The sequence below is a fragment of the Lactuca serriola genome, chromosome 8 (genome assembly GCF_051521515.1).
Source record: "Lactuca serriola cultivar US96UC23 chromosome 8, Lser_US96UC23_V15, whole genome shotgun sequence".
Taxonomy (NCBI): domain Eukaryota; kingdom Viridiplantae; phylum Streptophyta; class Magnoliopsida; order Asterales; family Asteraceae; genus Lactuca; species Lactuca serriola.
The window spans coordinates 120,796,311-120,810,529 of NC_136415.1; the positions used below are offsets into that span (position 1 = coordinate 120,796,311).

Consider the following 14,219-nt stretch of genomic DNA (forward strand, 5'->3'; position numbering starts at 1 on the left):
TTTTTTTTGTTTTTTTTGTTTTTTGTTTTTTTTTGCAAAGCTCATGTATAAAAAAAACTGAATTATAGAAAGACCGACAAGATTTGAACCAAAGTTTGGAAAATCTTTCTATAAGTACTCTCGATGAATGCTTTTCATTATGGTATAAGGATGGCCAAATACATAATTTTTCAACAAAAATAATAATAATAATAATAATAATAATCCACTCATATCCAATTGATAAATTGTTGGTAATTTATAACTTTTGTTTGTAATTGTTTAATTCAATATTCTAAAGTTATATTCATGATATAAACATTGTACACTTATATTTTATCATGTTATTTCAAATTTATACAAAAATTTAAAATTATTTAATGTGATATTGTACACTTATATTTTATAACAATTACTAAATAAATTGAAACATTGTTATTTGTTACTTTTAAACATGAGGGCTAGATGCATATTATTTTAACAAACACTTTATCAATTCAGATATCATAATCAAAATCAATTCAATGCATTTTATAAATTCAATATTTAACACACACCCCAAAAAAATGTGTAAATTCTACTTTTTTTCAATTTCTTTGACTAACTTTTCAGCTTGAGTAAATTACACGAATGCTCCTATGGTTTAGGGTAATTTACGCGTTTGGTCCCTAATTTATTTTTTTAACTCAGAAGGTCCCTACTCTTTGTTTTTGTTATACGTTTGGTCCTGTATTACCTAAAAAAAAAAATACTATTTTGACATTGATTTTTTAATTTATTTAAATAATCACACCCCAACCCCACTCATCTCACCTTACCTTACCTATACTACAATTTTTCCCTATTTAAATAATAGTATGTTTAGGTAAGACAGGGACCAAACGCGTAATAAAAACAAATAGTAGGGACCAAGCACGTAACAAAAACAATAAGTAGGAACCTTCCAAGTTAAAAAAATAAGTTAGGGATCAAGCGTACCAATTACCCCAAACCATACAAACCATTCGTGTAATTTATTCTTTCAGCTTTGAACAAAACATCATTTATTTTGTCAATTTGCTAGGAGTGACTAGTGAGCACAAGTCGGTTCAATTTATTTTGTTTAGTAAACAGATATAGTTTGGTTTTTGTCCTGAAAAAGCCATTTGAGTTGGGGTTTTAGGCCGTTAAGTTTTCGATTTTCAATGAATAAATTATGGCATCAAAAATTAGATCATAGGACAGATATGATCTAACATTCATATCTAACTTAAGAAAATGATAGACTAAAGATAAATATGAGTTTGACAGTTGACAGTGGTAAACATATGATTAAATCACGAGGGATGAACAAAAATATGTTTGAATCACTAGGGATGAACAAAAAAATTGCAAGAATCAATGCATGCGTTAAATTCCATTTTGTTATTGTATTATCTTATGAATAAAAGAGACAGATACAAGATAGAGTAATTTCAATTACAAACCATTTTTTTATTGTATTATCTTACACATGAAGGAGAGAGATGCAAAAAAGAGTAATTTCAATTACAAACCAATGTTGTAGGGAGAGCAAAAGCTTCATATATGGTGGCTCAAATGCTTACAATTTACAACAGTCATAATCAATGGCAAACCTACATTCAAGACATTTAAAGATCATTTTGTATTGTAATAACTCAAAACAACGACTACATCGATCATCTAACTCAAGACCTTGAGCAAATGAGAGAGGGTGTAGGTGTTGACGGGTGTTATGAGTGCCTCCAAACTTTATATTAACAAAATAATAAGTGCCTCTGGAATGGAAATTATAGGTTTCTGTTTCGCACTTAACTATTAGAGGAGCACAAGCCGTATGTATGGATTGAACACAATCTTTGCAATGATAGAAAGATGCATTAGGATTCAAATCCTGCTCACAAATTTCACAAAAGTATTCACTCTTATGGTTCTCAATTGGGAGGTAACTTAGGTGTATGGGATGCTTGTCATGCTTGTGCCTGGTTGTTTCGGCTAATAACAAAGCACATTGGGGATGCATATAAATATCACAAGCTTTGCAGCCGAACAAAATTGGACGAATTTCATAATGAACATGATCATCAAAAAAAGGTAGGCAACATATATGACACCTATCAACACCAAATATCTTTTGAACTAATGAAAGTATGTGATTTGGGTGAGCTTTATGTGTGATTTCTTTAGGTATAATCCCACATGAAACATCAACAAAGTATTTGCATTCGACACAACCATACGCAAATCCATTGCAAGGCAGATCACAAACAGCACAATGGAACACACCGAAAAAGAAAGGAAGATTGTTTGAGTAGATGAGATGTAGGGTATGTTGTGGGTGATCTGGGTGGTTTTGTATTTCTTGGGGGAGTCGAGTGCACCAATCATGGAGAGCAAAGTCATTGCAACTCTGGTGAAGGCATTTGTAAAAAGGCATGGTGGACATGATTGGTCTGAGACATCCGTTGCATAGCAGTTGGGTCTTTTTCATTGGGTCATGACACTTTATTAATAACAAAGAATTTGAGGAGGAGGAGGTTTGCCCGTGATCAACATCAACTAGAATGAGAGGGTGTTGATGACTTATGTGTTTTAGGTTTCCCTCATAACTACTTGATCCGCTTTCTTCTTGGAAGAACAAGGAGTGTTTAGGTAGGCTGTATGTTTCATCGGGGAATGGGAGACGAAGGAGATCAGGATGGTCAACATCTTCAAAATTTTTAATGGTTTTGCCAAAATCTAATAGAAATAACAAGGCTGGTTAGTATACCTATACCTTATAGATAGATACATAGTTATTCATCTACTAACTGGGTCTGGTTAAGAGTGAATAATAATGAAACAAAAGCAATCATAAAAGAACTTATTTACCTGCAGACAAGAAGATGGACATGAACGGCTCTGTTCTTGATGTTGCGCAATCTAGATGGGCATAATACATACATTTATCGCATTTGTATATCCAATGATATGCCTCTGTGTTACCGAAAAAATAACCACCACATACTCTGCATCTGGGAAAATGCTTAGCTCGTTGATCTGGGAATGAATATGAAATGGTGAGGGGATGAGTATGATGAAAAGCACCATCTGTTCTGTCTTGGATTAACAATTTTTCTGGTAGGAAAGCACAATCACCGTGTATGGTGAAGTTGGTACAAGTGGTACTACATTGATAGAACATCCCTTCATGTCTTCTCCCACAAGCCTGGCAGTAGCACAAAATGGGTTGAGAGATTGCACAAATTAATGCGTGTGGGTGGCACGGATGATGGATGATTCGTTTTCCTACTTCCACAGCACACTTGAGATCAATGTAAAAAGAACATTCATCACATTTATAACAAATTGCATCATCTGTGTGCATTTGGTTACAAACATCACATGTCCAAAAATAATACGTCTCATAACCCTGGATAAGGGGGTGTTGGTGCAATGCATGGTCTAACCTTGGGGACAGCTCAGCACAGAATTTGTGAAGTGAGAAACGACATTCACATGATGATGATGATGATGATGAATCACCTCCCATACATTTGTAGTAGTACATGTGGTACATGCTGATTACTTGGCCACACCTGTCACATGCAACTTCAGAAAAGTCCTCTTTCTTAACCAGATCACCACCACCCTCATCATCATCATCATCATCATCTTCTTCTTCTTTTTCCTCTTCTTCTTCTTCGTAGGGTGGATATTCTAGCCGCAAATCAACGAGCTTTAGGGGATGCTCATGTTCCAATACATTCATTTTAATTATATTTCTCTCTTTACAACAATGATGTGTTAGACTCCATCTTATTTATAATAAGGAAAGAGAATATACGTGTGGCAATTTCACAAAACCAAGCAGGCCCTTTTTTTTCTTAGACACTCTAATGTGGGACATATTTTCTCTAATTCTTCATTATTCTGTATTTGGTTCCATGTTTTGTTCTTTTTTTTTTGTTTAACACGTAAGGAATAAACACAATTGAAATACACAAAGCATTCTTTTCCATTTTCTTTTTCTTTAGCTTTAGTACCACCTCTCTAACAAGTAAGGAATAAGCTAGTGAAAAAATTAAGTTGTGTATTAGCCTGTTTTATTAGTTGGTATACAGAGGTTAGAGTTGATTCATGTGATATGATTGAGTTTAAAAACAGTCCGAAGTCAATTGGTGGAGTTGACTGTTCAAAGATCTCATATGGGGTCGTTTTCCTTTGATCCATAAACAAAATATATATGAACTTGAAAAAAAAATCAAAATACAAATGATTCTCATAACTCAAGGTGTTAAGAAAGTTGTAGCAATATTTATTTTCTAAGGTCTCGTAAAATATGCAAGCAAGCAAGCAGAAAATTAGAAAATAAAACTAACTACCAATAAACTCCAAGCCTTGAAATGTTTAATTTTCTTCTATACCTATCAATCACTATGGTATAGTATAGACTACTCAGGTTGAATCAATCACCTTGAAATTTGTTTTTGCATTACAAATTTACAATTGTATAATTAGTTACAAAATTCAGCTTCAAACAAATAACTCTGCATGGAGGTGACACTCAATCCACCAGATTAGATTCATTGAGGCTGACTAGAACAGTATATAGCATACATCTTTCCCATCTATCAATATACCATTAACTACTCACTAAAATAACAAGTACATATTTATCATAACTGAAGAAACTACAATGTGAAAGTACTTACCATATACTTATAGTAGCCTTGTTGTTCAGAATTTGGTTTTTGTAGAAAACATATATAAATTATTAAAATAACAAATGCATAGAATATGTCTCAAAATAATGAGGATGGTTAATCTATCTCTATGAATTAAAATATGAGATCAGATAAGTAAAAACTTAGATTTAGTTTTGTGCATCTTGTTTATCTATAAAAAGATTATGTTTATTTGATGGTATTAAAGAAACTTATTGAAATACACATTAAGGAGATGATATTCACATTTCATGAAATCAAAGGTGTATGGAAATATGGGCAAGAAAGTGGTCACCTGTAATTTGCATGCTTCCCTTTAAAATCAACAACTTTTATAAGCACTTTATCCTCCCTTTGGTCCGTTGTTTAGGCCAGTTGACTTGCTTTATTTGCATTTGACTATGTTAAATTCTACTTGGTTGCTTCCTAGAAAATATTTGCAACATAGAAAAGAAAGTGCATTATGTTTCACCTTGGCCTAACTATTTTTAGTAAGTTGGCAACCCGTGTGCCTCATCCAGACTACAGTTTATTTCTTACAAGGTAGCAACTAATAGCAACTAATAAGACAGGGAAATAGTCAAAGTTCCATAAATTAAATCAAAGGAATAATAATTTCACCAGAGATCTATGGCGTGATCAGAGACATTTTTGCACTGTGATGAATGTAAATACAACACCAATCATTCCGCATCAGATACCTTTAATCCCTCCATTGATGTTGTTGTAGCTGAAACACCAAAACCTAAGCAAAAATCTAAACCCCGCCTGCATGTAAACAAGTGAAGATACACATTTCAACACAGTTGTTTCGCTTTACTAATGGGAACAGTTCGATCTTTCACTAAACGAGCATAGCATAGATGTATGATCCTTTTCAAGTTAGCACTAATTTTGACCAACCTTGAGTACAACCTAACTTGAATGGGAATTTGAATATAAAGAAAGAAATTATTAACCAGAGCCAAGATCCTACCATTCCAATCAGCCATGGAAACGGAAATTACAAGGCATTATCAACGAGAAAGAAATTGTAAAGAAGCATGTAATGTGAAGTCAATAAGGCTTGGCCACACATCCGAAACAATGGGAAAGAGAATACATCAACTTCACGTAACCATGGAAACATATGGAATCGTCTATAGAATAATGAAGATTGATGTAAGGCCGTTCGGTATGGTTGCAACGGACGTGTTCGTGGTCTAGCTGGCCACGAACCACGACCGTGCACACCATCCCAGTGGCAAGTGGTGGTTCGTGGTCGTGGGGAATCGTGGTGAGGACAACAAATGCAAACGGAAAATGTGATTGGGTGTTGAGTAACGGCCATATTTGGGGTTTAAAATCTTTTTTTTTTTTTTTTTTTAATTTTACGTTTTAAACAACATTAAACTTCTTCTATAAATACCACACCTATTCATTCATTTTACTCACGCAATTCTTTTCTCTTCTTCTCACAATCACACACTTTTTTTGCTTCACTCAAAGCCAATGACTCCTAAAATGATGAATTGGTCAGAGAATAAACAAGAGAACTTAGCATTAACATGAGTAGCTGTTTCCGAAGACCCATAAATACCTTTTAATTTTTGGGTAAAAGTTGGAAACGTTTTCCATGATTTAATGGGTTGCCAAAGTCGTAATCTTGATGAAATATGTTGGAAGTTTCGTGACATGAGGGTAAAATGTCTTCAATTCAATGAGATTTATAAGTTTGTTATAAACAACGTAGACGAAGGCGACCCGTTTGTTGTGGCCATGCACCAATATGAAGACACAAAACACACATCGTTGAAACACGTCAAAGCTTGACGAAAATCGAAAGAGTCCCTAAATTTAGTCATTAAAAATAAGGGTTAAAAACTAGTATAATTTGTTTGTGGTTGCATTTTTATGTTTTTATTATTATTATGTTTTTTATTTTATGTTGTGTGTTTTAAATTAATGTAATCTTTGTTTCATTGAATAAAAAACTAATTTAAAAAAAAATATGTTTTATTGTGTTTTAATGTATTTTTGAATTAAATTCAAATAAAAAAATAAGGTGGAGTGGTGTGTTTAGTGGTAGGTATCCCATGGTTAGTGGTAGAGAGTGTGGTGATGATATGACACCCACCATTATTGTGGTTAGTGGTGGGTATAACGGATGGTCTAATAGGTAACTTATCGAATAAGAGAGGCGACGATGTACGATGGCGTGAATAAAACATAGAGGATAGAGGATAGAGTACGGCGTGAAGAATCAGAGAGGGTAGCGTCGAGGATGTATACAAAGGCGAGAAGAAACCAGAGCGATATGGTGGACTGGTGCCGGTGTGAAGGGCAACGGGAAAGGGCAGGTTTTAGATTGGGCAATTTTTTGCTTGCCGTCCTAACCCAAGGCACACCACCCTTCTCGTTAAGATTGTGTTATGTGAAGAAAACGGGTAAAACACCTACTTTTTTTTGTTCTTTCCTCGACCAATCAAATTCTTTCTTCCTTTCTTTTCTTCTTCCTCTCCCTTTTAACACTATATTATAACATGAAAACACAACCTTCATTTGATGTTATAACATGTTTTTCTTTCTTCTTCTCTCTCTCTCCCCCCCCCCCCCCCCTCTTAACATCATATTATAATATGAAAACACCATCCTCATTTTATGTTATAACAAGTTGGAATGTGAGGCCGCAATATTTGGCTTTATAGCATCGTTGCCCATACCCAATATTCTTAATGGGTATGGGGAAAAAATTGGCTTATTAATTTAGGACTTTTCAAAATTGGCTTATTAGTTTGTGAGTTTTCAAAAAATCAATAACACACCAAGTTGTAGTAAAGAAAAGAAAAAAAATAAGGAGAGAAACAGAAAAAGAAAGAAAAATAAATTTGTTAAACATTTTTTAAAACAAACTTATTGATTTTTTTATTTTTTTTTATTACCACAAAAACTAAGTCATACACTTTTTAACTCTTCTTCCAAAAACCTATAACTCAATAAGAACTTTTCCCAAAAGTACTTTTGAGATTAAAAAGCACTCTCAAACACCCCCTTAGATTTATCATGTTTGATTCATAGGAATTAGATTGAAATTGAAATATAATATTTTGTAGACAAAATTGTAAAAATTTACATGTGGTTGTCAAAAATATGTGGTTTCGGTTCAAAAATATTTAATGGGGTATCAATGATCCATGTTTGATTCTTAGGAATTAGATTGAAATTGAAATATAGTATTTTGTAGATAAAATTATAAAAATGGTTAGTGTGGTTGTAAAAAAATACGTGGATTTGGTCCACAAAAGTTTAGTAGTGCATTAGTGGTTCAATTTTGGATACTTGATTACTTGATTTTGCATCACTCTTAATAGACTATAATTAATGCAAAATACCTTATTTTTCTATATTTCAATATTTCTAATACACACATGAAGGATAATGGAAGTGAAGGTGTGTTTAGAATGATCAACATGATCATCTATTTAAATAGCAAAACAGTAATTATAAAATATAAAATAAGAGTAGCTAAGGCGGCCATAATCCCATGCCTACGAGTGATTTGGATATTTTTACAAGAAATGTCAGCATAAAGCATAAAGCATAAAGCATAAAACTAATCATTGTATATCTATGTAAAGACAACTAATCAATATTTATTCTTCGGTCGACTCCTCCTCGTTAGGTCTTCAGTATGGCTCACACACAGTGGCGAGTATAGAACAGAAACTCATGTGGTTTACTATTTAAATTAAATCAATAATATGAAAGAGTAAGAAAAAATATTATTAGCGGGTCGGATCGGTAGTGCACGACGATGGCGAACATGAAGAGTTAAAGTTATTTTTTGCTACTTGCGTCTTCGTTCGTGCGTAATGTTGAGGGTCGATGCTTGAATGATGAATCAATATTCACGATTTTGCTTTTTATTATTATTATCTAACTTTAAGTTGTATTGAGTTATTTCTTCATAGATAATATTTTAAGTGAACTAAGTATTTGTGTTACTAAATATAAAATATAGGCAAAAAAAGTCTTACTTTATCTCAATATTTTTACCGAAGTGGTTTCCTCATAAAATTTAAGATATGTCACATATATTTTGTATATATTGTTTGTTATAAAAGGAAAGAAGTTAGGTGGGTCCGTCAAATGACCCACCTTGGGCCTATATATACTCGCCACTGCTCACACACTTCAGCTAGCTGTCGAGGGTTACTTTATGCCTTAACAGGGTTCGGTTCAGATTTCCACGCCTAATGGTGCATGGTATTTTGTAACCTTTGTTGATGAATGAAATCGAATGATTTGATCTCACTTCTGAAAAACAAGGGAGAAGTACACTATGCATTCAAGGAATTACACCACATCATCAAATCTGAGTACCGAAAGGAAATTCAAATATTACAATCTGATAATGGCGGGGAAAATATCAAACACAAAATGCAATTTTTTGTAAAAAAAAACTTCATTCGACAACAAACTTCATGTACATGAACACCTCTACAAAATGGGTTAGCACAAAGACAAAATTGACAGATTCTTGAAATAGTATGGGCCTCCCTATTTGACATGAATGTTCCATGAAAATTTTGGGGTGAAACAGTTCGATTCGTTGTATACCTCATGAATAGAACTTCCTCACGGGTGATAGATTTCAAAACCTGTAACAACCCGAAGTTGTTCATCGCCGAAAACCCATTCTACCCGTATAACTCGTCGGAGATCGAAATGTCCCGATATCGTTTTTGGGTTTAGTTAACTAAAATTATATGTTTATTATCATTCATTGAGGGTCCAAATCATTTAGGAACTCATGAATTTAGCCCAAACATTTATTTCATAAGTTTTAGAAATATCCTCGTCGGGTGACGGAAACTCAATCGGGTGCGACCTAAAGCTTCGTTTAAGGCCGGTATCGGGTAGAATTCCACCGTGTCCAAGTTATAGGAACTATATAAACGTGTTTAACCTTTCATTTGAAGCTTTTTCCTTCTCTCTCTACTCTCTCTCTAACATCTCTCCTAAATCCAAAGATTAAGGGTCCAAAACTCAATTTTAAGGCCTCAAATCCCTAAGGTACCTTCCTAGCCTTAATCTATAGCATATTTGGATTCCAAATTCGACATTTAATCATGAAATAGGACAACATATGTGAGTTTACGGCCCAGGAGGCTGCCTAGGCCGTAAACACCAATTTGAAGGGTTTTAAGCCCTTAAACTCCTTCCTAAACCCATTTGGACTTTAGATATGGCTATAGGACTTCAAGATATGGACTTAGAACATTTAAAACATGAATTTTGAAGACTTTGAAGGAGTTTACGGCCAAGGCACAAGCTTGGGCCGTAAACTCATATTTAAGGGGTTTTCTTGACCTTAAACCCTTCCAAATCACTAGTATGGCTTAGATATGAATTATAGAACATTGGTTTTAGCATTTGGACACTTGAAACATGATTTTTGGGGGACTTATGTGAGTTTATGGCCAAGGCATGTGCTTGGGCCGTAAACTCCTCAAAACATGGCATAAATTCAATTCTAAGGTGTTAGAAAGCCATCCAACACCACCAAAAGCCTTGGAATAAATCATAGGACCAACCAAAAATAGTTTAAGGACCTTAAACACATTATTTGAGGGATTTCTAAGAGTTTACGGCCAAGGCTTGTTCTTGGGTCGTAAACTCCTTGATTCATGGTGTTAGAATGCTAACTAAACACCCCTAAAGCCTTTAGATGAATTTTAGAAGCCCTTCCATGCAAGTTTTAGGCCTTGAAACACCTTGTAGCACCCTATAGAAGAGTTTACGACCATGAGGGGGGTCTCATGGGCCGTAAACTCCATAAACCCCTCAAATGTCCCTTGCAAACTCATGTTAGGCCTTGGAATAATTCTATTAATCACATGTGATTTGTTTTGGAACCATTTAACACCATTTTCATGAGGATTAAGGAGTTTACGGCCAGGAGCCTATGCTAGGCTGTAAACTCCCATAAATTAATCATTTTGGTGATTTAAATCCATTCCAAGCCTTTAGAACCAAACCTAGAAATATTTCCTTAAGTATTACAAGCCATTTTTGCCCTTAACTCACCCCACCATGAGTTTACGGCCGTAAACTCATGGGTAGAGGGTTATGAGGCCGTAAACTCCTTATGGAGTGTTCCTTTGATGTCCCAATTCATTATCCTAACTATATGTGTCCTTAAACGCCACCCGGGTCCCTCCAAACACTTATATCGGAGTGTTTTCGCGACTTGAAGCAAGTATCCCTAACATATAAATAAACTAAGTCCTAATTAGATACAAATGTGTATATTTACATTATAATTAGGAACCTCGTGTATTTACAAGCCCCAGATCAACTCTTAGCATCCAAATCGTCATACTTCTCGTCCGGTGAGTTCATAACCCTACGCCTTTTTCCGTGTTTTTCAATGTTTTCAGGGGGGGAATACAAGCAAAACTATAACTGTTTTCGAATTATATCATTAATGTATTTCAAATAATATCTGGCAAACTTATAAACTCTTTTACTCCTTATGTATTATGTTGAGCATAAGGAATGATTTATCGATTACAACTAAATGGATTTTAGTTAAGAAAATAATCAAACTAATCAAATTATTATGGGAATAATTTGGGGTTCTATGTTTCTCTTTATATCACGTACTGATATCTGTATTAAGTTATTAGATAAACTATGTCTGATTCAGTTTATCTCCGTATCATTTGAATGTTTTGCCAGATAATTTCATAGTATGTAACTATTTTCTCTGCATCATGTCTTGAAATCTTTGTATGTTTGGTATCATATGAGAATCATGTGAATAGTTTAATACTAGCTTGTGAGATAGTCACTACCCTTTATGGATGATCAAGTAAATCCTCTCCGGAAGTGTAACCAGAGTCTCCTGGAGGGAGAGCGAGGAATTTGTGAATAGATCTATTCGGGACTGACAATCCCACACCTTAACTGCTAGCTACAGTTAGGCGGGCACGCCTCGGGTGACAAATTCTGTATATCGTCCGACGTCTGACTAACGTCAAGGAGGTCTCGTTGTCATATCAGCATGGTTACCCGGCTCACAATACGTATTAATATAAACTTATTCACAGCTATGATTTTGTTTAGAGTCTATATCTCGTTCGGGATAATAATCCCATGGTCTTGTATCTATATCTCTTTCGGGATGGTAATCCCATGGTTTTAAATCTATATCTTGTACGGGATGATAATCCTATGGTTTTATGTCTATATCTCGTTCGGGATGATAATCCTATGATCTTGTGTCTATAACTTGTTCGGGATAGTAATCCCATGGTTTTGAAACTAAGTCTTATACGGGATGATAATCTCATGATTTTATCAATCTATCTTATATCTAATTTCGGGATAGTGATCCCATGGTCTTTATCAAACTATCTTATAACTGGTTCGGGATGTTAGTCCCAAGGTTTTTCAATATACTTTCTATTTACAGTTCGTCTAAATTATAGTTTTGTATATTAAACTATACTCTGTGTTATTAATCAATCTTACATTTAGGAAAATATGGGATTTTCCTGGGGTTAACTTATAACTTGTAACAGAACTGTAATGAAAGATTACTAAACTACTTTATATAAGAAAATATGGGATTTTCTTGGATCACAAACTTTTTCGGAAAACTAAAGAAAACCGATACATTTTCACAAAACAAAACCGCTTATGAACTCACCAGCTTTATGCTGATTTTCAAACTGCTTGTATTCTCGGGTCCAAGTTAGACAGGTACCCAACGTTATCTTTTGGTGAAGATGGAGTGCTCCGAAGACTCGTCTCGTTTTGTTTATATGATATATGTATAACTTTTGTACAATTTACTTTTGAACCAAATGTAAACTTTCATATATATATATATATATATATGTAATGTAATGGTTGTTTACTGTGATTACTATGTACATTGGATTTGATACTCAACGTGGAGTCAACCTCGGGAACGTTTCCGCCTTTGGTTTTCGGGGTGTGACAAAACCCCATATCAAAAGCTACATGAACTGGTAAACATGTAGATAAATTACAGACTCGGACCAATAATTTTTGAGTGTGCGGCATATGTTCATCAGAACATAGGAAAATTAGAGCCAAGGGAGATCATGTGCATTTTTTGGGGTATGCAAAAAAAAAGGGGTATCGATATTATGACCCAATCATGGAAAAAATGTATGTGACACGTGTTGTATCCTTTCACGAGACCGTTCAATATTTTGGAGATCTGAGTCCTCTTTAGGGGGAGAAACAAGATGAAGTGAACCCACACTACCAACGAAAGAAATCTATCCTGGATTTGGATCTCCATATCAACGAGAACGCGACAATTGTACACGAAACAACCGAACATTCCACCTTCGAGAACACCCGTGAGAGGGTAATTACGATACTAAAATTGAAGAATAAGATAATCGAGATAGTACAACAACCGCTGAAGCCGAGAATGCCGATGAAACTAAGTCTATCACTATTGGTCAACCTACGTAGCTAATAGTTTGACTAATAATACTAACATTCTAGATACCACATCTGGTTTTGTCTTGTAGGAAACAAATGACACATCCCAAGCTAGACATCCTTCCAAAGGCAACTGAGGTGTTCTAAAGAAACAGTACCAACTAGACCCGAGGGCAAAGACGAAGTATCCAATCACAAATTATGTATCACATCACCGCCTGGTGCCTCCACATGCGCTACTAGTTGATAAATTGAACGTTGTATCAATACCAAATGATGTACGGGAAGATATCAAAGATGAAAAATGGAAGAAAGCCATGAACAAAGAAATGGAGGTGCTACAAAAGAATCAAACCTGGCAGCTTGTGAGACTTACTCTTAGAAAGAAAAAAAAACAATTGGATGCAGGTGGATATAGGATGAAACTAGATTCAAAAGGAAACATAGATCGATACAAGGTAAGACTCGTGGCCACGAGATATACACAAAAATATGGGATCAATTATGGATACATGTTTTCCCCTATAGCCAAGAGGAACACAATCCGAATCTTAATCTCGATTACAGCCAACCAAGATTTGCTTCTAAATCAATTTGATGTAAAAAGCACCTTCTTGAACGAATACTTAGAAGAAGTATACATGGATCCTCCTCCTAGAGTCAAAAGTAGTGGAAATGTGTGTAAACTGAAGAAGGAATTATATGATCTAAAGCAATCAGCCTTGTCCTGGTTCGGAAGTGTAGCAATTGGTAAAAATTGGTCAAAGTTCGGCAGCCAAACCATCGCGAACCGCTAAGTATTAATAACCAATTGTGCATAATTTTATGTTTATAATATATAGTAAATATATTATATTTATAATTCATTTTAGAACATCCCAAACTGCTTAAACCGCCTATCGTTTAATATTGAATAAAAAATCAACATAAATTAAATCTTTTTCTGGCGTTAAAAATAAAATTTTTGCATTATGTATATTGCAGAGTTACGGATAATAAATTTGAATAGCTTATCTTCTCTTAATTCTATGGATATAAAGAACGCCCAAAACGGAGGTCATATGA

The 14,219-nt window shown here is 34.5% G+C and overlaps 1 protein-coding gene across 1 annotated transcript; it reads right to left on the reverse strand.

Annotated features, from left to right (window-relative positions):
* Window positions 1-1,485: 1,485 nt before the first annotated feature.
* On the reverse strand, window positions 1,486-3,763 carry LOC145071489 (uncharacterized). The gene is made up of 2 exons (XM_079018361.1): window positions 2,851-3,763; window positions 1,486-2,718 (listed from the first exon to the last, which is right to left on the reverse strand). Exons 1-2 carry the CDS (start codon window positions 3,728-3,730, stop codon window positions 1,562-1,564), a joined length of 2,037 nt encoding a protein of 678 aa, XP_078874487.1. The 5' UTR covers window positions 3,731-3,763; the 3' UTR covers window positions 1,486-1,561.
* Between the last annotated feature and the right edge of the window lie 10,456 nt (window positions 3,764-14,219).

Excerpts from the sequence above, each read along its gene's own strand:
- LOC145071489 (XM_079018361.1), bottom strand. The coding sequence starts at position 3,730 with ATGAATGTATTGGAACATGAGCATCCCCTAAAGCTCGTTGATTTGCGG. Across the intron at positions 2,719-2,850 it reads GTCCATCTTCTTGTCTGCAG|ATTTTGGCAAAACCATTAAA; the intron begins GTAAATAAGTTC and ends TATTTCTATTAG.